Source organism: Pseudonaja textilis, chromosome 14, assembly GCF_049901715.1.
Source record: "Pseudonaja textilis isolate UNSWEBS1 chromosome 14, rPseTex1.2, whole genome shotgun sequence".
Classification (NCBI taxonomy): Eukaryota; Metazoa; Chordata; class Lepidosauria; order Squamata; family Elapidae; genus Pseudonaja; species Pseudonaja textilis.
In genome coordinates this window covers 11,480,727-11,495,164 of record NC_142003.1, presented here as the reverse complement: position 1 = coordinate 11,495,164, position 14,438 = coordinate 11,480,727, and the positions used below count along the sequence as shown (strand labels likewise).

General features: G+C 42.0%; 1 protein-coding gene across 8 annotated transcripts in view; it reads right to left on the bottom strand.

Moving 5' to 3' along the window:
• LOC113438576 (testis-expressed protein 2-like) overlaps nt 1-14,438 on the bottom strand; it is a 37,291-nt gene that overhangs the window by 14,041 nt on the left and 8,812 nt on the right. For 5 of the 8 annotated variants that reach the window (XM_087912518.1, XM_087912524.1, XM_087912526.1 and 2 more), the window contains 6 exons: nt 10,822-11,027; nt 7,789-9,110; nt 7,314-7,514; nt 6,161-6,479; nt 2,833-3,053; nt 1,796-1,942 (listed from right to left, as the gene is read on the bottom strand). In XM_087912518.1, the coding sequence (XP_087768644.1) occupies nt 1,796-1,942; nt 2,833-3,053; nt 6,161-6,479; nt 7,314-7,514; nt 7,789-9,084 (2,184 nt within the window). In that variant the 5' untranslated portion in view covers nt 9,085-9,110; nt 10,822-11,027. Of the gene's footprint in view, nt 1-1,795; nt 1,943-2,832; nt 3,054-6,160; nt 6,480-7,313; nt 7,515-7,788; nt 9,111-10,821; nt 11,042-14,438 lie in introns of all 8 variants that reach the window. The other 3 variants (XM_087912519.1, XM_087912523.1, XM_087912521.1) reach the window with 2 other exon arrangements.

The following is a 14,438-nucleotide window of genomic DNA, read 5'->3' as shown; positions in this document are numbered from 1 at the left end:
TCTTCAGCCTCTCTGTGCAGCTGCCTATACTTCTCTATTTCTGACCCGATGGTAGGAGAGTGAAGAAGGGCCGGCCGGGATGTGAGTCGTCCCTGAGGATTTTCCTCACTCTTCTGAGGCAGTGAGCCCTAGCGAGGTCGTCTAGTGGTATCAGGGAACAGCCCACGATGTTTTGTGCTGTGCTCACCACCCATACTTCACCTTCACTTGTCAGAGAGAACATTAAGATGCCCTTCGTGCCTTTCATCCTCTTTCTAACTGCCTCTTGCTTTGAGGTGGGAAAGTTACTATTTAGAAGATACGAAAGGAATGTGCCCCTATTCTTCTGTAGGGTTTCACAAACCTCCAGTCCCATTCCCAGAGCCAGCTAATTCTCTGATGGAACCAGCCTCAGGGCAGTGCACTGTGCCTCTAGTGCCTTTGTTGTGGTCCACTAGGAACTCAGAAGCGGGGAGGGGGGAACTTTAGCTGAGAATGATACCATATCAGTCAATCCATTTGCATCCAGAACAACAGCCTCTCTGGTTGCTTGGTCTAAATATGATGAGACAGTTTGCATGTTGTGGCCTGTCAGCCACCGGCTCCTCCAGCAGCCATACCAGGGAGTCAGGGCCAGCATCAAGGCAACCTGAGAGCTCTGAGGGGGAAGAGGGAGTGGAGCTGTCAGAGATAGAGAGGCAGAGTCTGGGCCATCTGTGAGCCCTCGGGTGGAGAGTCAACAGCCCCCAGTCTGGAGGTGGCTAATGAGGAAGAGGAGGAACAGCTGGGTCCAATGCCTGACACTCGGATGCGCAGAAGGCGGAGAGGAGAGGAGAGCAGTTGAAACCTGTGGGCCGGTCTTTGGGACAGAAGAGCCACTGCTGCTAGCAAAGCCCCACCCTAGCTCTGGGGATAAAAGGCAGGGGGTGGAGATGAATAGATGTGGCAGACAACTATTCAACACCCTGCCGGACAGACTGGTTAGTCTGCTGTGTGTGAGGTTTTGCCAGGACTGCTGGCGCTCCTAATAAAGGAATCATTGATTTAACTACAGAGGTGTCGTGTTTGGGAGCTGGGTCAGAACACCGCAGCACTCAAAAATTAAATATATAGAAGAAAGTATTGGGTGCACTCAACTGATCTGGAGCAGGGAGCTTTGCATTATTTACAAGACCATAATCTAATAATGTGTGCTGAGTTACATGACATTCTAGGCTGAAATGTTGTTGAATTTGTGACTCAGTGTGCTGTGGGAACGTAGGGTGAGGTCAGGCTGGGATTCAAAAATCCCAGCAACTGGTTCTGTGCCTGGTTGCTGGGTGGGTGTGGCCATGGTGAGCCTGGCCTACTGGAACTTCTGGGAGGGCCATTTTTCGCCTTCCTCAGAGCCCGGAGGCTTCCCTCAGGCCTCCGGGAGGACGAAAACGGACTCCCCCATTTTTTGCCTTCCCAGAGCCTCTGCGTGGACCCTGCCCTTACCTGCATCCAAAATAGGCCACGTGGAGACTCCTAGGAGGTGGGGTGAGGTGGGGTGGGGTAGATAGGGCCAACCAGTCGGTTCAACTACCAGTTCAGCAAACCAGATGCAAATTTAACATCTGGTTCGCTTGAACCAAGCCGAACCAGCTGAATCCCACTCCTGGGTGAGGTGCATGCCTACAACATGTGGATGAGCAAATCTGCTTCCAAATCTGTCTTTGGAGCCAGGCAAACAATGCCTTCTGACTTTCTCAGCCTTCTTCCTGGACATCAGGGCAGGGTTTCTTTGCTCCCTGGAAGTTTTCTCAAGAAGACAAAGGAAAGCAGCTTTTCTCACCTTGATTCTGCCCAGTTTCTTCTGAATTTTGTCTGAAACTTGATCTGCCCAATATTTTTCCCTTAGGAAGTCCCAAAACATTCGGCCAAGCATTGCATTGACCCAAACTGTAGGAGGGTTGGGGGTCAGCTTTTCATCCCCAGGGAACTGAAAAGAACAAAAGGAAAAGAAATCATTCATCTTATCAGCCACTTGCACTGGTGAGATCTAACCGCCCTTTACAGTTCTCACTCTGTAAATCAGGGGAACTGGCAAAAATAAGTGGGGGTGTTTAAGGAAAGCACAACATACATAAAAACAAGAGTGGAGTTTCCGTTGCGTAGTTATCACAAACATCTTAATACTTTTGACACCACCCCCTTTTGCAAATGTCTCTGATTGCCTTGAGATTATGTGGTATTTTATTTTGATGGTAAGATGGTATGTTTACCTTATGGGTCTGAAAGTTGGCTTTCAAAACATTTTAGCAAACTCTGAATACTTGGGGATGGTACCATCAGTTTTAATTTTTCAGCAAATGGAATGTCACACACCTTACCAGCATCCATAAACTCAGTGCATCATGTCTCCCTTGTCTTATCAAAAAAATAGAGATTTTTTTTCCCTAAGACTGAAGATCCGAGGAGATAAAATGGGGAGTTTGGGGGCAGCAATTGTGGCTGAAGCAGAGTATAAACAACTTCTAAATTGCAAAGAATAATAGATAACTTACAAAATGTCCAAGATAAATTCTCAATAATCAAAGCTCATTGATCACAACAGACAATTTTTGTTCAATTTTTGAAAAGGAGCTTTGAAAAACAATTCCTAATCTTTAAATTGAATTCGATACATTTTTAAAAAATACGTTTAACTTGTTCAATTTTATATACATATAAAGGTAGTTCTTGTTTAACAACTACCTCGTTCAGTGATTGTTCACAGTTACAACAGTCATGAAAAAGTAACTTCACAACCAATCCTTTGTAAGATCAAACACACAGTTGCAGTTTCACTTGGTAACTGCTTTTCCTGGGATTTCAGCAAGATTTCCTCACCTTTTTGGAACCGGGGCTGTCTGCTATATTGGAGCAGGACTTTGGGTCGGAGTCAGTAACTGTTGGAATGATTTGGGACATGTACACATTGTAATCCAATAAGAGTTTTTCTCGGCTGCTGATGCTCAGCACCTTGGGCTTAGTGGCAGGGAGCAGGTCTTCTGTGCTGCTGCTGCTGCGCTTGTGGGTCTCCTTTCCTGCAGGGATGGGCTGGATTATACCTGAGCAAGAGAAGGAAGGGCAGCTATAACAAAGAATGACGAGACTGGTCAGGACTGGAAGTGCAGCAATATCAAGGACATAAGGGTTTTGGTTCTGATGAAAATCACTCCAATTGGGTTTAAGTAAGAAACAAAAGTTAACCCCTCAGTAGGTTCTACTCCAATTTGGTCCTCGACGTTATTTACCTCCTAAAAAAAATCCACCTTATACTTGTTAACTGAAGAAACAGCTGCTTGGCTCAAGTGAGTCTATATGAAACCTGCCTTTTCTTTATCTATGGGTGCAGAAGAAGACAGCATGTGTAGAGGGAGTCAAAAAAGTAAAAAAACCCGCACCTTTATTATGGATGACTTTTTTATTCCCATCCACACACAGGTGGATGCTATACCATTGCACGTATTACCCTCGGCCTTAGAATGGCATCCCCCAGGCCCAGGAAAAATGTGGCAACAAAGAATTAGATTGAGATTGGGATTGGATTGGTTCAAGATAAAAACAGATGCCATTCAATTTAATTAAACAAAACATGATTTCATCCCAGAATTTCCTCATTCTGTTTCTGAAAAGGAAGAGGCAATCAATTCAAGGAACCCTAAAGAATTTACTCAAACATTGGAAAAAGAAATTGACTTCTTTTTTAAATAGAATAAAAGAGAAGATATTTCACTGCAAAATGTATGGGATACAGCTAAAGCGTATTTCTGGGGACTAGCTATAACTTATACAGGGAGGGGGGGGGGAAATAGCAATAACAAAAGACACTAGAAGAACACAAAAGATTAGAATTAGAATTACAGAAAGAACCACCAAAAAAAGAACTTAAAAAAATCAAATGGAAATAATAAAATACAAATTGAATCTAATGGAAAAAGAATTGGCTCAAAAATTGAAAGTACAAAACAAAACTTTTTTGAAAACGCTAATAAACCAGGTAGATGGTTAGCCTTTAAACTAAAAAAAGAGAAAGAAAAACATTGATATATAGATTGGTAGATGAGAAGGGAACTCTTCATTACCAAAATGAAAATAAAAATAAAATAATTCAGGATTTCTATGAAAATTTGTATGGTCAAGAAAAAATTTCAGAAGATAAAATAAAACAGTATTTGGAAAAAGCTGAATTACCTTAAGTGTCTGAAACAGTGAAAGCCATGTTAAATGAAACAATAACGATGATGGAACTAACAGGCAATCAAGAGACAAAAGAATAATAAAACACCAGGGCCAATGGATTACCAGTGGAATTCTATAAGCATCGACAAGACACTTTAGGACTGTCAATGCTGGAAGTTTATAATGAAGTATTGTTAGAAGCTAAAATACCAAATACTTGGACAGAAGCAAATATTACTCTTATTCCAAAAGAAGATTCAGACGTAATGCAGATTAAAAATTATAAACCAATATCATTATTAAATGTTGTTAAGAAAGTAAAATATTTAGTAATTCATTCAACAGCAAGATATCCTACCATCAAAGAAGACAATTACATCAAACTCCTGCAACAAATTAAATCAGACTTGGAGAAGTAGAAAAATTTACAACTATCCTTGATAGGAAGTGGAGCTACTATACAAATGAATATTTTGCTGAGATTATTATATTTGTTCCAAACAATACCAATAAAGCTGAAAAAAAAGACTTTGAGGAATTAAATAAAATGATGTCAAAATACATTTGGCAAGGGAAAAAAGCAAGAATAAGTCTGAAAATGTTACAAGATTCTAAAAATAAAGGGGGGGGGGGGTGGGTTGCCAGATTGGGAGTTATATTATCAGGCCTTTGTATTTACGTGGGTGAAAGAATGGATAATTTGAGGCACAGACAATTATTAACATTGGAAGGACATGATCTGCAATTGGGGTAGCACACTTTTTTATGGTGTGGCAAAAATAAAATACATAGATATTTTCAAAGACATTATGTTAGTATGGGCAAAAATTAAAGAAAAACACTGCTGGAAAATACCAGTCTAGCTTTTCATGATGGAGGCACTGATACATCCGAATATTATCAATATGGAAAATATTACAAGGTATAAGGACATCTTGAATGAAAAAGGGGAATTTAAAACTAAGCAAGAATTGAATAGTCAAGGATTGATCTAGCATGGTGCCTGCATGTGCAAATACAGTCAAGATATGAGAAAGATGCTAAAATGTACAGTTTCTATAAAGAACCAACAGAACTTGACCAAGTATTAACAGGGACAGATGAAAAACTAAGTTTAAAAATCTATAGCTCCTTACTGAGTACCAAAATGCAAGAAGAGCAAGTTAAGAAAAATGATAGCATGGGCTAAGAATTTTGGTTATACTATAGAATTAGAGAAATAGCAGAAACTATGGGAAATAAATTATAAATTAACAATGTCAACTGCATACAAAGGAAATTTATATAAAATGTTATATAAATAGCACTTTCCACCTGCAAGATTAACAAAGATGTTTAAGGATATGTCTGCTAAGTGCTGGAAATACCGGACTCGTATTGTCACATGTGGTGGACATGCCCAAAGGCAAAAAAAATTGGACAAAAATACACATGTTAGAAAAAATAGTAAAGCAACATATAGATCTAAAGCCAGAAATATTTTTGTTGGGTATTTTACAAGAAAAATATAATAAAAGGAATACACATCTAACTTTACATGTATTAACAGCAGCCAGCATTGTGCTTGCACAACAATGGAAAAATGAAGAGATCCCTACAGAAATTGTATCAGAAAATATTCAAATGTTCAGAAATTGATAGATTAACACTTTAAATTAAGGAGAAAGAAAAAACTGAATATATTGTAACATGGCATTTGTTTTATCAATAGAAACAGAAGTTAGAAATCTAAAAGTACAAGCGAAGGTTTAATTACAATGAAAAATTACTAAAATGGATAAGTAAATACTACTACTATCATGTGATTATTACTAATATTAAGAATATTATTCTTATTATTGCCTATATCTCAAACTCAACTGTTCTCTGACAGCGCACTGTTTATATAGATATTGATTTTTTATGTTTTACATTGTTAAAAAAAATGAAAAATATACAACAAAAAATTCAAGGAACCCTGGGAGTTGGATCCATGGTTCGCAGCCTGCTTTACCTGAGAGGAGTTCACCTTGGCTAGTGTGGTGTAGCTCATGGTGTTCAGGTTGGCAGGCCCTTAGGAGATATTGGTACCACTCTTCCTTATCCCTACCCGTTCTGCCAAAGAGATAAAGTGTCCTTTCTTGGACCTCAGCTGGGCATTGTCCTGATACGTCTTTCTTCTTTGGGTTCTTTTCTCCTGGAGAGTCTACTTCTTGGTCTTTTGTTGCTGGTGCTTTGGTCTTCAGATCCACTTCTTTTGGGAAAAGAATGCATATGGGATATTTTTTGTTCCATGTCCTTTTGCGAGCCAGCCCAGGTGGGAAGAGGAAGACCTGAAAAATAACAGACGATTTAAAGTCACAAGAGAATCAAGTCATTTTCTCCATGAAAAAGCAGCTTGAATTACCATAGCAACCTTTTCACAACCCAAATGCTATTGCATGGCCTGACAATCCTCCCAAGGAGTCCTATGTGTTCTATCTTATGAACTTTGGTGTTTGAATCCCACGAAACCTTGCCTTAGAATGCCCAAATCCTGTGATCTCATAGTAAGAATGATTATTCTAAGACATCTCCCATAAAGTTTCCCAAATCGCACAAGAATGGATCACTCAATGAGTTCCTAGCCATTTCAATTTTAACTTTCTTCTGAGACAGTTTTGTGGGGTAGTAGCTGTTTTGTGGGGTATGACAGCTAAGAAACTAAAGGCAAAGGCAAAAGAAATGCTGATAATGTGGAGCACTTAAACATTTAAATTAAATGACCTTCCTTTTGATTGAATACCTTATTAAAAACCCAGGGTCCAGCTTGAATCAGTGCAATAGGAAGAAAAGGACTTTAATCCCTTCTGGATTGCATTAGAAGAAAGGCTTCATTTGCATCAAGGAACGGGAGATCCTGTGAGGTCTCAAATACCCCCCATTTATCTAAGGGGCACCTCTTACGACAGAACCGTATCTGCAGATGGGGGAATGAAAGGATGAAAGCTCTCCTGGCCTCTCCTACAAATTTCAAATCTGTACTTACTACACATACCCACCACCCCATCAGATACATTATTATGATTCTTATGATTCCTTATGATTGACAGCATTTGCACCAATCCCTTGTGTGTCCAATCACACTTGGCCAATAAAGAATTCATTCGTTCATTCATCTATCTTACCTTAGCTCCACTCATATCATAAAGTCGGTGGGTCAAAAAAGCCACCTCAACGTTCTCTTCCCCAAAGGTGGCTCGCCGAGGGATGCTGCTTTGGGGATAAGACAACGTCAGGTTGGAGTTTTCTAAGGTCACAAATACGGAATGGGTCAGAGAAGGATGATAAATTTCAGGATCATAAAAATGCATTTCGTTCATCCAACCCTGGAAAATGAAGAATTAATTTTAGTCAGGGAATGTTCAAAAGAAGAGTAAAAACATATCCATTATATTTTCAGCACCATTGTAACTTTGGCAGTTCACTGAACAGAGCAGTTGTTAAACATGGTCTGCCTGAATTTCCTTTCTTGAAGAAGCTCAGCCTTCCATAATCATTTCCCTTTTCCTGTACAATTAAAGAGCCTGTTTTCTAAAGAAAAGAAGCAAGTTCAGAAGCCAGCCAGCTCTGGGCTTCCTCCCACCAGTGACCCCATCCTACCTTGAGCACATGGAGGTCCCATGGCTGCTGAGGTATCACTTGTAAGGGCAGCATGCCCTGAGGAGAGGGCTTTCTCTGTGGGGACAGGGCACGCTTTGGCACCAGCAGCAAAATAACCAGGAGACCAAGAAGGAACCCACTGGCTAAGCCAAGGCAGAGGCCGGAGATATAAGGAGGCAATGGGAGGACCAGGTAATTGTAGGCCAAGATGGCAATCCAGGTAAGAACTTTACATGGCACTGGGCTGCAACATTTGGGGGGCTGGACTGCCTCAAGAGGTGAGAGAGTCTGCATGTCGCCAGCGGGCTTGCATTTTTTCTCAGCCGTCTCAACCACCTGGAAGACCTCCCCAGAGGGACCCTCTTCATGCTGGCAATGTGGAGAAGAGGAGTCCCACTTCTGCTCTTCCATCTCCCCTGTCCCCAATGAGGTGGTCTCAGCCCAAACTGTCTCATGGAGGGGATGTTCCAAATTGCTCTCCAAGAGGGGAGACCCCTTGAAATGATGAGAAAGGAAATCAGCCCCTTGCTGGTGCCCGGAGAGGGGTAACCGGAGTTTAGGGGACATGTTATTCTCATCCCCAATGATTTCCCTGAGCCTGCTGAGTGGCTCCTGCTTGGCTTCCGAAAACCTCCTTTTGGTGTCCTCAAACTTGGCTTCCTGAGCCTTGAAGAAGCTGCCCTTGGGAGAATGATTGGGAGATGATGGAGCAGTCCTGGAATCACCATTTTTTTTCCTGGGCTGGGTGATTTGTCTCCACAGATGAACATTGAGCTTAGAGTCTGATTTGGACAGTGTCACCTCGGGCTCCAAGTGAGAAATTTCAGTGGAAATGGATTTGACCAAGCTCAACAAAGGCTGGGGTTTGAGGGATGGGCCTTCCCGGGACTCAATTACAGTTGAGAGGGATTTCACCAAGTGGATGAAGGGTTTGGGGCTGTGTGAGTTTTCCAAGCCAGTTGATCTCTGATATGGTGAGTGAACTGGAGACAGGGAGTGAGAAATGGGTGAGAAATCTGGTTCAAGGGGAAACAGAGGAGAGGATGGTCCACAGAAGGGGTGCTCTTTGCAGTCATCTTCCTCAAAACTGTCGGCTGGGTTTGGAGCTGGAGCTTCCTCATCATCTAAGGCAAAGATCAGCTCATTTCCATATGTATCTTCCCACACAATGTCCTTTCCAGGCTCAGCAGCTGAGCAATGGCTTAACCTTTGGGAAGGATGGCATGTCTCTTTCCAGGGAGGGCAAGAAATATTTGCTGTAGAAGGATCTGAAGACATCTGAGGATGGTCAGTCATCTTTCGTATCTTCCCTGGGACTGAGCCTATGGAATAGGAACAAACACAGAAGCTGAGAAACCTTAAATCCCAACCTAGATTCCTTCAAAGCAGCCATTAATCATTCATTTAGCTTGTTCATGTTGACTCCTCACATCCCAAAGTAACACTTGTGATGCCATTCGGCCCACAGATATGCTGTAATCTAGAGATTCCGAGGTTCCATGAAGAGGAAGAACAGATGACTTCCTCTATATAATTTTAAGCCAGAATTTCTAACCACAATTTCTTGAACAAGCTGCAATAGCCTGGTATATTCATGGTGCTTAGCCATCAACAGGCATGTCCCCAACTCAATTAAGAAAAAAAAGAACTTTATGGCTGCTTATCACATAAATCAGTCTTACTTAATCGCTTTTTCAACTTCAAAATTAGATCTGAGAAAATGATTTAACAACCGATCCTATGTTCACACTGTTTGGCTGCTTAATCAATCATTCTGGTTTGACACAGTATAATTAAAGTAGGCTAATCTACAATACAGGTAGTCCTCGACTTACAACCACAATTAAGTCCAGAATTTATGTTGCTAAGTGAGAAATTTACTGTGAGTTTTCCCCATTTTATGACTTTTCTTGTCATATTTGTTAAGTGAATTACTGCAGTTGTTAAGTTAGTAATGTTGTCTCTAAGGGATTAGAGACATTTAACGGTTACATTACCTCAACGGCAAAGACTTTGACACAAACACACACACACACACAAGAGAAAAGAGAAAAGAGAAAAGAAAAAAGAAAGGGAAAACGGAACTCTCCGGTTTACACATCCTGGTCACTCTCACCATAAATCTCAATTAACCTAAATTAGGAAAGGCAAAAATCTAGAAGGGGAGAAAGATCAATGTTTTCTTTTAATACCCCTATATTAGCCAAACTGTTTTTTTTCAGCTTCGTTGCTGATTAGTGTCCGTTCCTCACACAACCTGCACACACGCCTTTTCTTCATCCCTGCCTGGATGGGCCATTTTTCCCAATCCCAAGTTTCCGCCTCCCACATGGAGATCTTGGTGGGACTCTTGACTCTGAGCCATTGTCTGCAATGAGACTCCAAGGTTCCTTTCCTGGGTCTCTCACAAGCCACAGATTTATTCTGCACCAGAGGTGGCATTCAGCGGGCTCTGACCAGTTCTGGAGAACCGGTAGCAGAAATTTTGAGTAGTTCGGAGAACCGGCCAATCCCACCTCTGACTGGAGATTTTACAATATCCTTCTCCTGCCAGGCCCACCAAGCCATGCCAACAGAACCGGTAGTAAAAAAAATTGAATCCCATCACTGATCCGCACCATGAGGTGAAGGTACCTTTCAGAGTGTGGACTGTCGCCCTGAGTTCTCAGGCAAAGGGCCTGGGAGGACATTAATCAGAGTATGAGCCCCTCCTTTTCTAATTAGGAGGACTCTGCCCAGTGATTCCCTGGAGCGACCTTCTCACTCACTTCTCAGTTTCCCTATTCACACAGTCTCTCTCTCTCTCTCTCTCTCTCTCTCTCTGCTCTAACAGAAGATCCTGCGCTCCAGCCAAACCCCATTGCTTTCTAGAGTCTGTAGGTCATGATCCTCTGGGACTAGCAAACAGCGGTTAGAAAAAGCATGGAGGGATCCAGCTGAGATTGGGAGAAGGGTCCTCTTGGTCACAAACAGGCATACACACACTCCCCTCACTCTCCTGGGCTTCAAAAGCTAAAACATAGAGGTACTCACCTCCTTTCCAAGCAGCCGTTGAGTTCAAGACTCCTTTTACTACCCTTGTTCCAAAGAGAAAGGTCTGGGGAATCCACCCACAGACACAAGGGATCTGCTGCCAGCAAAGACGGAGGTTTACCCGGGCCTGGTCTGTGGGTCAGGTTAGCTTGGAGTCCCATCTGGCATGACAAATTATTGGAAGAAAAATCCAGTCTGGTTCCAAGCTGGGAGAAAGTTGCTGGAAATAAAATGAGGCTGGCTAAAGGAAAGAATTCATGAAAGAATTCATTTCAGAGTTCATTTGGATGCCAGAAACTTCAGTGACAGCAGCATGTTTCATGGGTGGCTGACAAAATGGGGTTGAGATAGGTGGGCTTTTATACATTCTTTGGAGCTTTGTGATTAAGAATGTGTCCTTTAATATTTTAATGGCAGTTGCCAGATTCCCAACCCCATGGGAATGTAGAGTCATGGCCGGCTCTATGGGCAAAAGGGGGAATACACATCCTAGGTTTTTGTCCTAGTAATCTTGTCAGCTCTGGCTTCCCTAGCCATGTTGCATATTTGGAGTCTCTGCTTATGAATAGATTGGCCCTGTCTGTCTTCCTATGCCTAGATTCAGGTAACTGAAAAAAATCCTTTCTAAAAACACATCAGAATACTACATGTTCTATTGTGAGCTCGGTCTATCATTTGGAAAACAAGTAAGATCACTCAAACACCAACACCCTGTCAACTGTCCAGCTGGAGGTTCCAAAAGGAGACTTCCTGGGACACTGTGCTTCCCAAAAGGAAAACTACACTACATTGGCACAGAAGAAACAATACCGGCTCTGGTTTTCCCGCACACAAGAAACTTGCTCTTTCCCTCTGGCCATCCCCCTCAGTTCCTTACTTTGCTCAATTAAACCCGCTTTTTTTGTTACGGGAACAGTCTGGATCTCTCAAACCGCTGTGGTGTGGGACCTTGAGGTTGGCAGCAGGGTCCCTCGATCTGCAGGCTGGCATTCCGTTCCCTCCCTGACATACCATCCACCCCCATCCCGACTGTTGTCAAGCTGAGAGCGAAGAAGCAACCAGGTGAAAGAGGGAATCGCTCTTGACACACCTGTAGAGTCTGCCTGTGATTCAGCTAAACACTCACCCGATTCATTTTGTTAGAACTTGGCCAGGGACCAACTTTCTAATACTTTTTATACAACTCATTTCACTACTTTTTAAGACTTTCAAATATATTTATTTCAGTCTGGAATGTAGATTTTAATTTGTTTGTTTGTTTGAATTTTGTTCTTTGTTAGCTGGCATTAATTGTTAATAGGCTGGGCAACTGATAGAGGAAGAGAAGGAGCTAATTTTTGCAAATTGAGAGTTTAGCAAAGAGTTTGAATGCGAATAAGACTTTTTGTTTCTGTGCTTACAGCTGTTCCAGATTACTTCTCATGAATAATAGAGAAACAAACCGCCAAAAATGGACTACTTGCAATAAAATTGTAGTATAATTCTGAGGGGTGAAATTTCCTGATTTCCTTACATGCATTTCAGCATCAACATGCATTTTTTTCACCTCAAAATATTGTATACATTTGTTCCAGGTTTTGTGGCTTGAGAATAAGTCGAAAATTCTAGTTTCAGAAGTTTACTTCTTGCAGCCCAGGAAATGTATTTAATTCAATTCTAATGGAAGCATAAGTTGCTTGGCACTGCTTTAAAACATGTATCTCAATAAGCATGGTGATTTGTTAAGGAAAGAAACTAGAATCTAGGGATGTTTGGTTTTTAATTTGAAAATTCATGAAAATAATAGTACTAATACTCGGCCTCTCTGAGATTGGCAACAAGACCAAGGAATATTCATTCCGAATTTTTTTTACCAGAATATGAATTTAACTGACATGTAATTTAGAAGCGTCATCTCACAACTACACATCATAAGGGTCTTTCAGAGTTTTGGGCACAATGGTCACAGTTCCCACTCCTCAAAAAGTTCGCATATTTCCAGACAACTTTGGGAAGCTGAAATGTTCCCTGTGCGCCAAAGCTAAAAATATAAGATGTAGCATCACCTTTTCTACCGCTTCGCACCCTTCTCAGAATAAAGAGCAAGGGTAAAAGGATTGAAAAATTTATGTCATTCTCAAATAAATCAAAATGAAATGGGAAATTAATCCTGTGCAATTGTGGGTCCTTATCTAACTACATATCAATCCCATTAATGGGCAGAAAGGACACAAAGATTCTGCACCAGGAAGCTTCTGAAGATCTTTGGATCTTGCAAAAGATCTGGCACTTACTTATTTACTTTAATTATTTATTTACTACCTTTATTATTTTTACAAATAACTCAAGGCAGAGAATACCATACACCTTCCTCCTGTTTTCCCCAAAACAACAAACCTGTGAAATAAGTTGGGCTGAGAGTAAGTAACTGGACCAAGGTGACCTAGCTGCTTCCATGCGAAAGTAGGACTAGAAGTCACCGTCTCCCACTTTCTACATTGGTGCCTTGACGGCTACATTTGATGCTACCTTTGGGTGCAAGTTTTAAAATGAAAGCACAGCAGATGCTTCTGCTTTAAAAAAGAGGGTGAAAGAGCGAATATTCTAAACTGAGAAGCAAGACAGAGGAGCTTCACAACTATTTCCCCTTGGCTGAACAGCAGAATAGAATGAGGATCCACTCAGGTTTTTGTATCAGTATTTTTGTGCAATCAAAGGGCTAGAAAACTTCAAAAAAACAACAACAACAGGAAACAAGGCTGGCTTGGCTATCATCTTTAGATTGATGCAAGCAGGGGAACCGTTTCTCCAAGCTCCTCTGGCTGCAGAGATCATCTCAATCAGAATAGAGCTGGAAGGGACCTTGGAGGTCTTCTAGTCCAACACCCTTTTCAAGCAGAAGACCCGAGACCAGGGATGTCAAACTCAAGGCCAGCAGGCTGGATCAGGCCTGCGGAGTGCTTAAATCTGGCCCGCAAGGCAAGCCTGGAAGTAGCATCCTGCAGTTCCCAGTTTTTGGCCTGGACAGCCTCCTACACCACTCTGCCGGCCAAAACGGGGGCCCCTATACACACCACTTTGGCCAGCAAAGGGCTATAGGAGCTTTCAAGGCTGAAAACAGGGTGTGGGGCCCCCCGCACATGACCCCCATGCCCCATTTTGGTCGGTAAAGTGTTGCAGGAGGCATCCATCCTATCTCCCCTCCAGCCGGCTCACAGTAAACCACAATGCTGATCCAACCCACAAATAAATCCAGTTTGACACCCTTGCCCTATACCATTTCAGACAAGTGATGGTGTCCAGTCTCTTCTTAAAACCTCCAGTGATAGAGCACCCATAACTTCTGAAGGAAAGCTGTTCCTCTGGTTAATTATCCTCACTGCTAAGAAGTTTTGCCTTAATTCCAAGTTGTTTCTCTCCTTGATTAGTTTCCATCCATTGTTTCCTGCCCTGCCCTCTAGTGCTTTGGGAAATAAATTGACCCTCTCCTCTTTGTGGCAACCTCTGAAATACTGGAATACTATTATGCCCCCCTTAGCCCTTCTTTTCTCTAGACTAGTGAAACCCAAACCTTGCAACCAAGGAGTGTATTAGCTTTTTGGTGGTGGCCACACACTGCTGGCTCATGTTTAAATGAT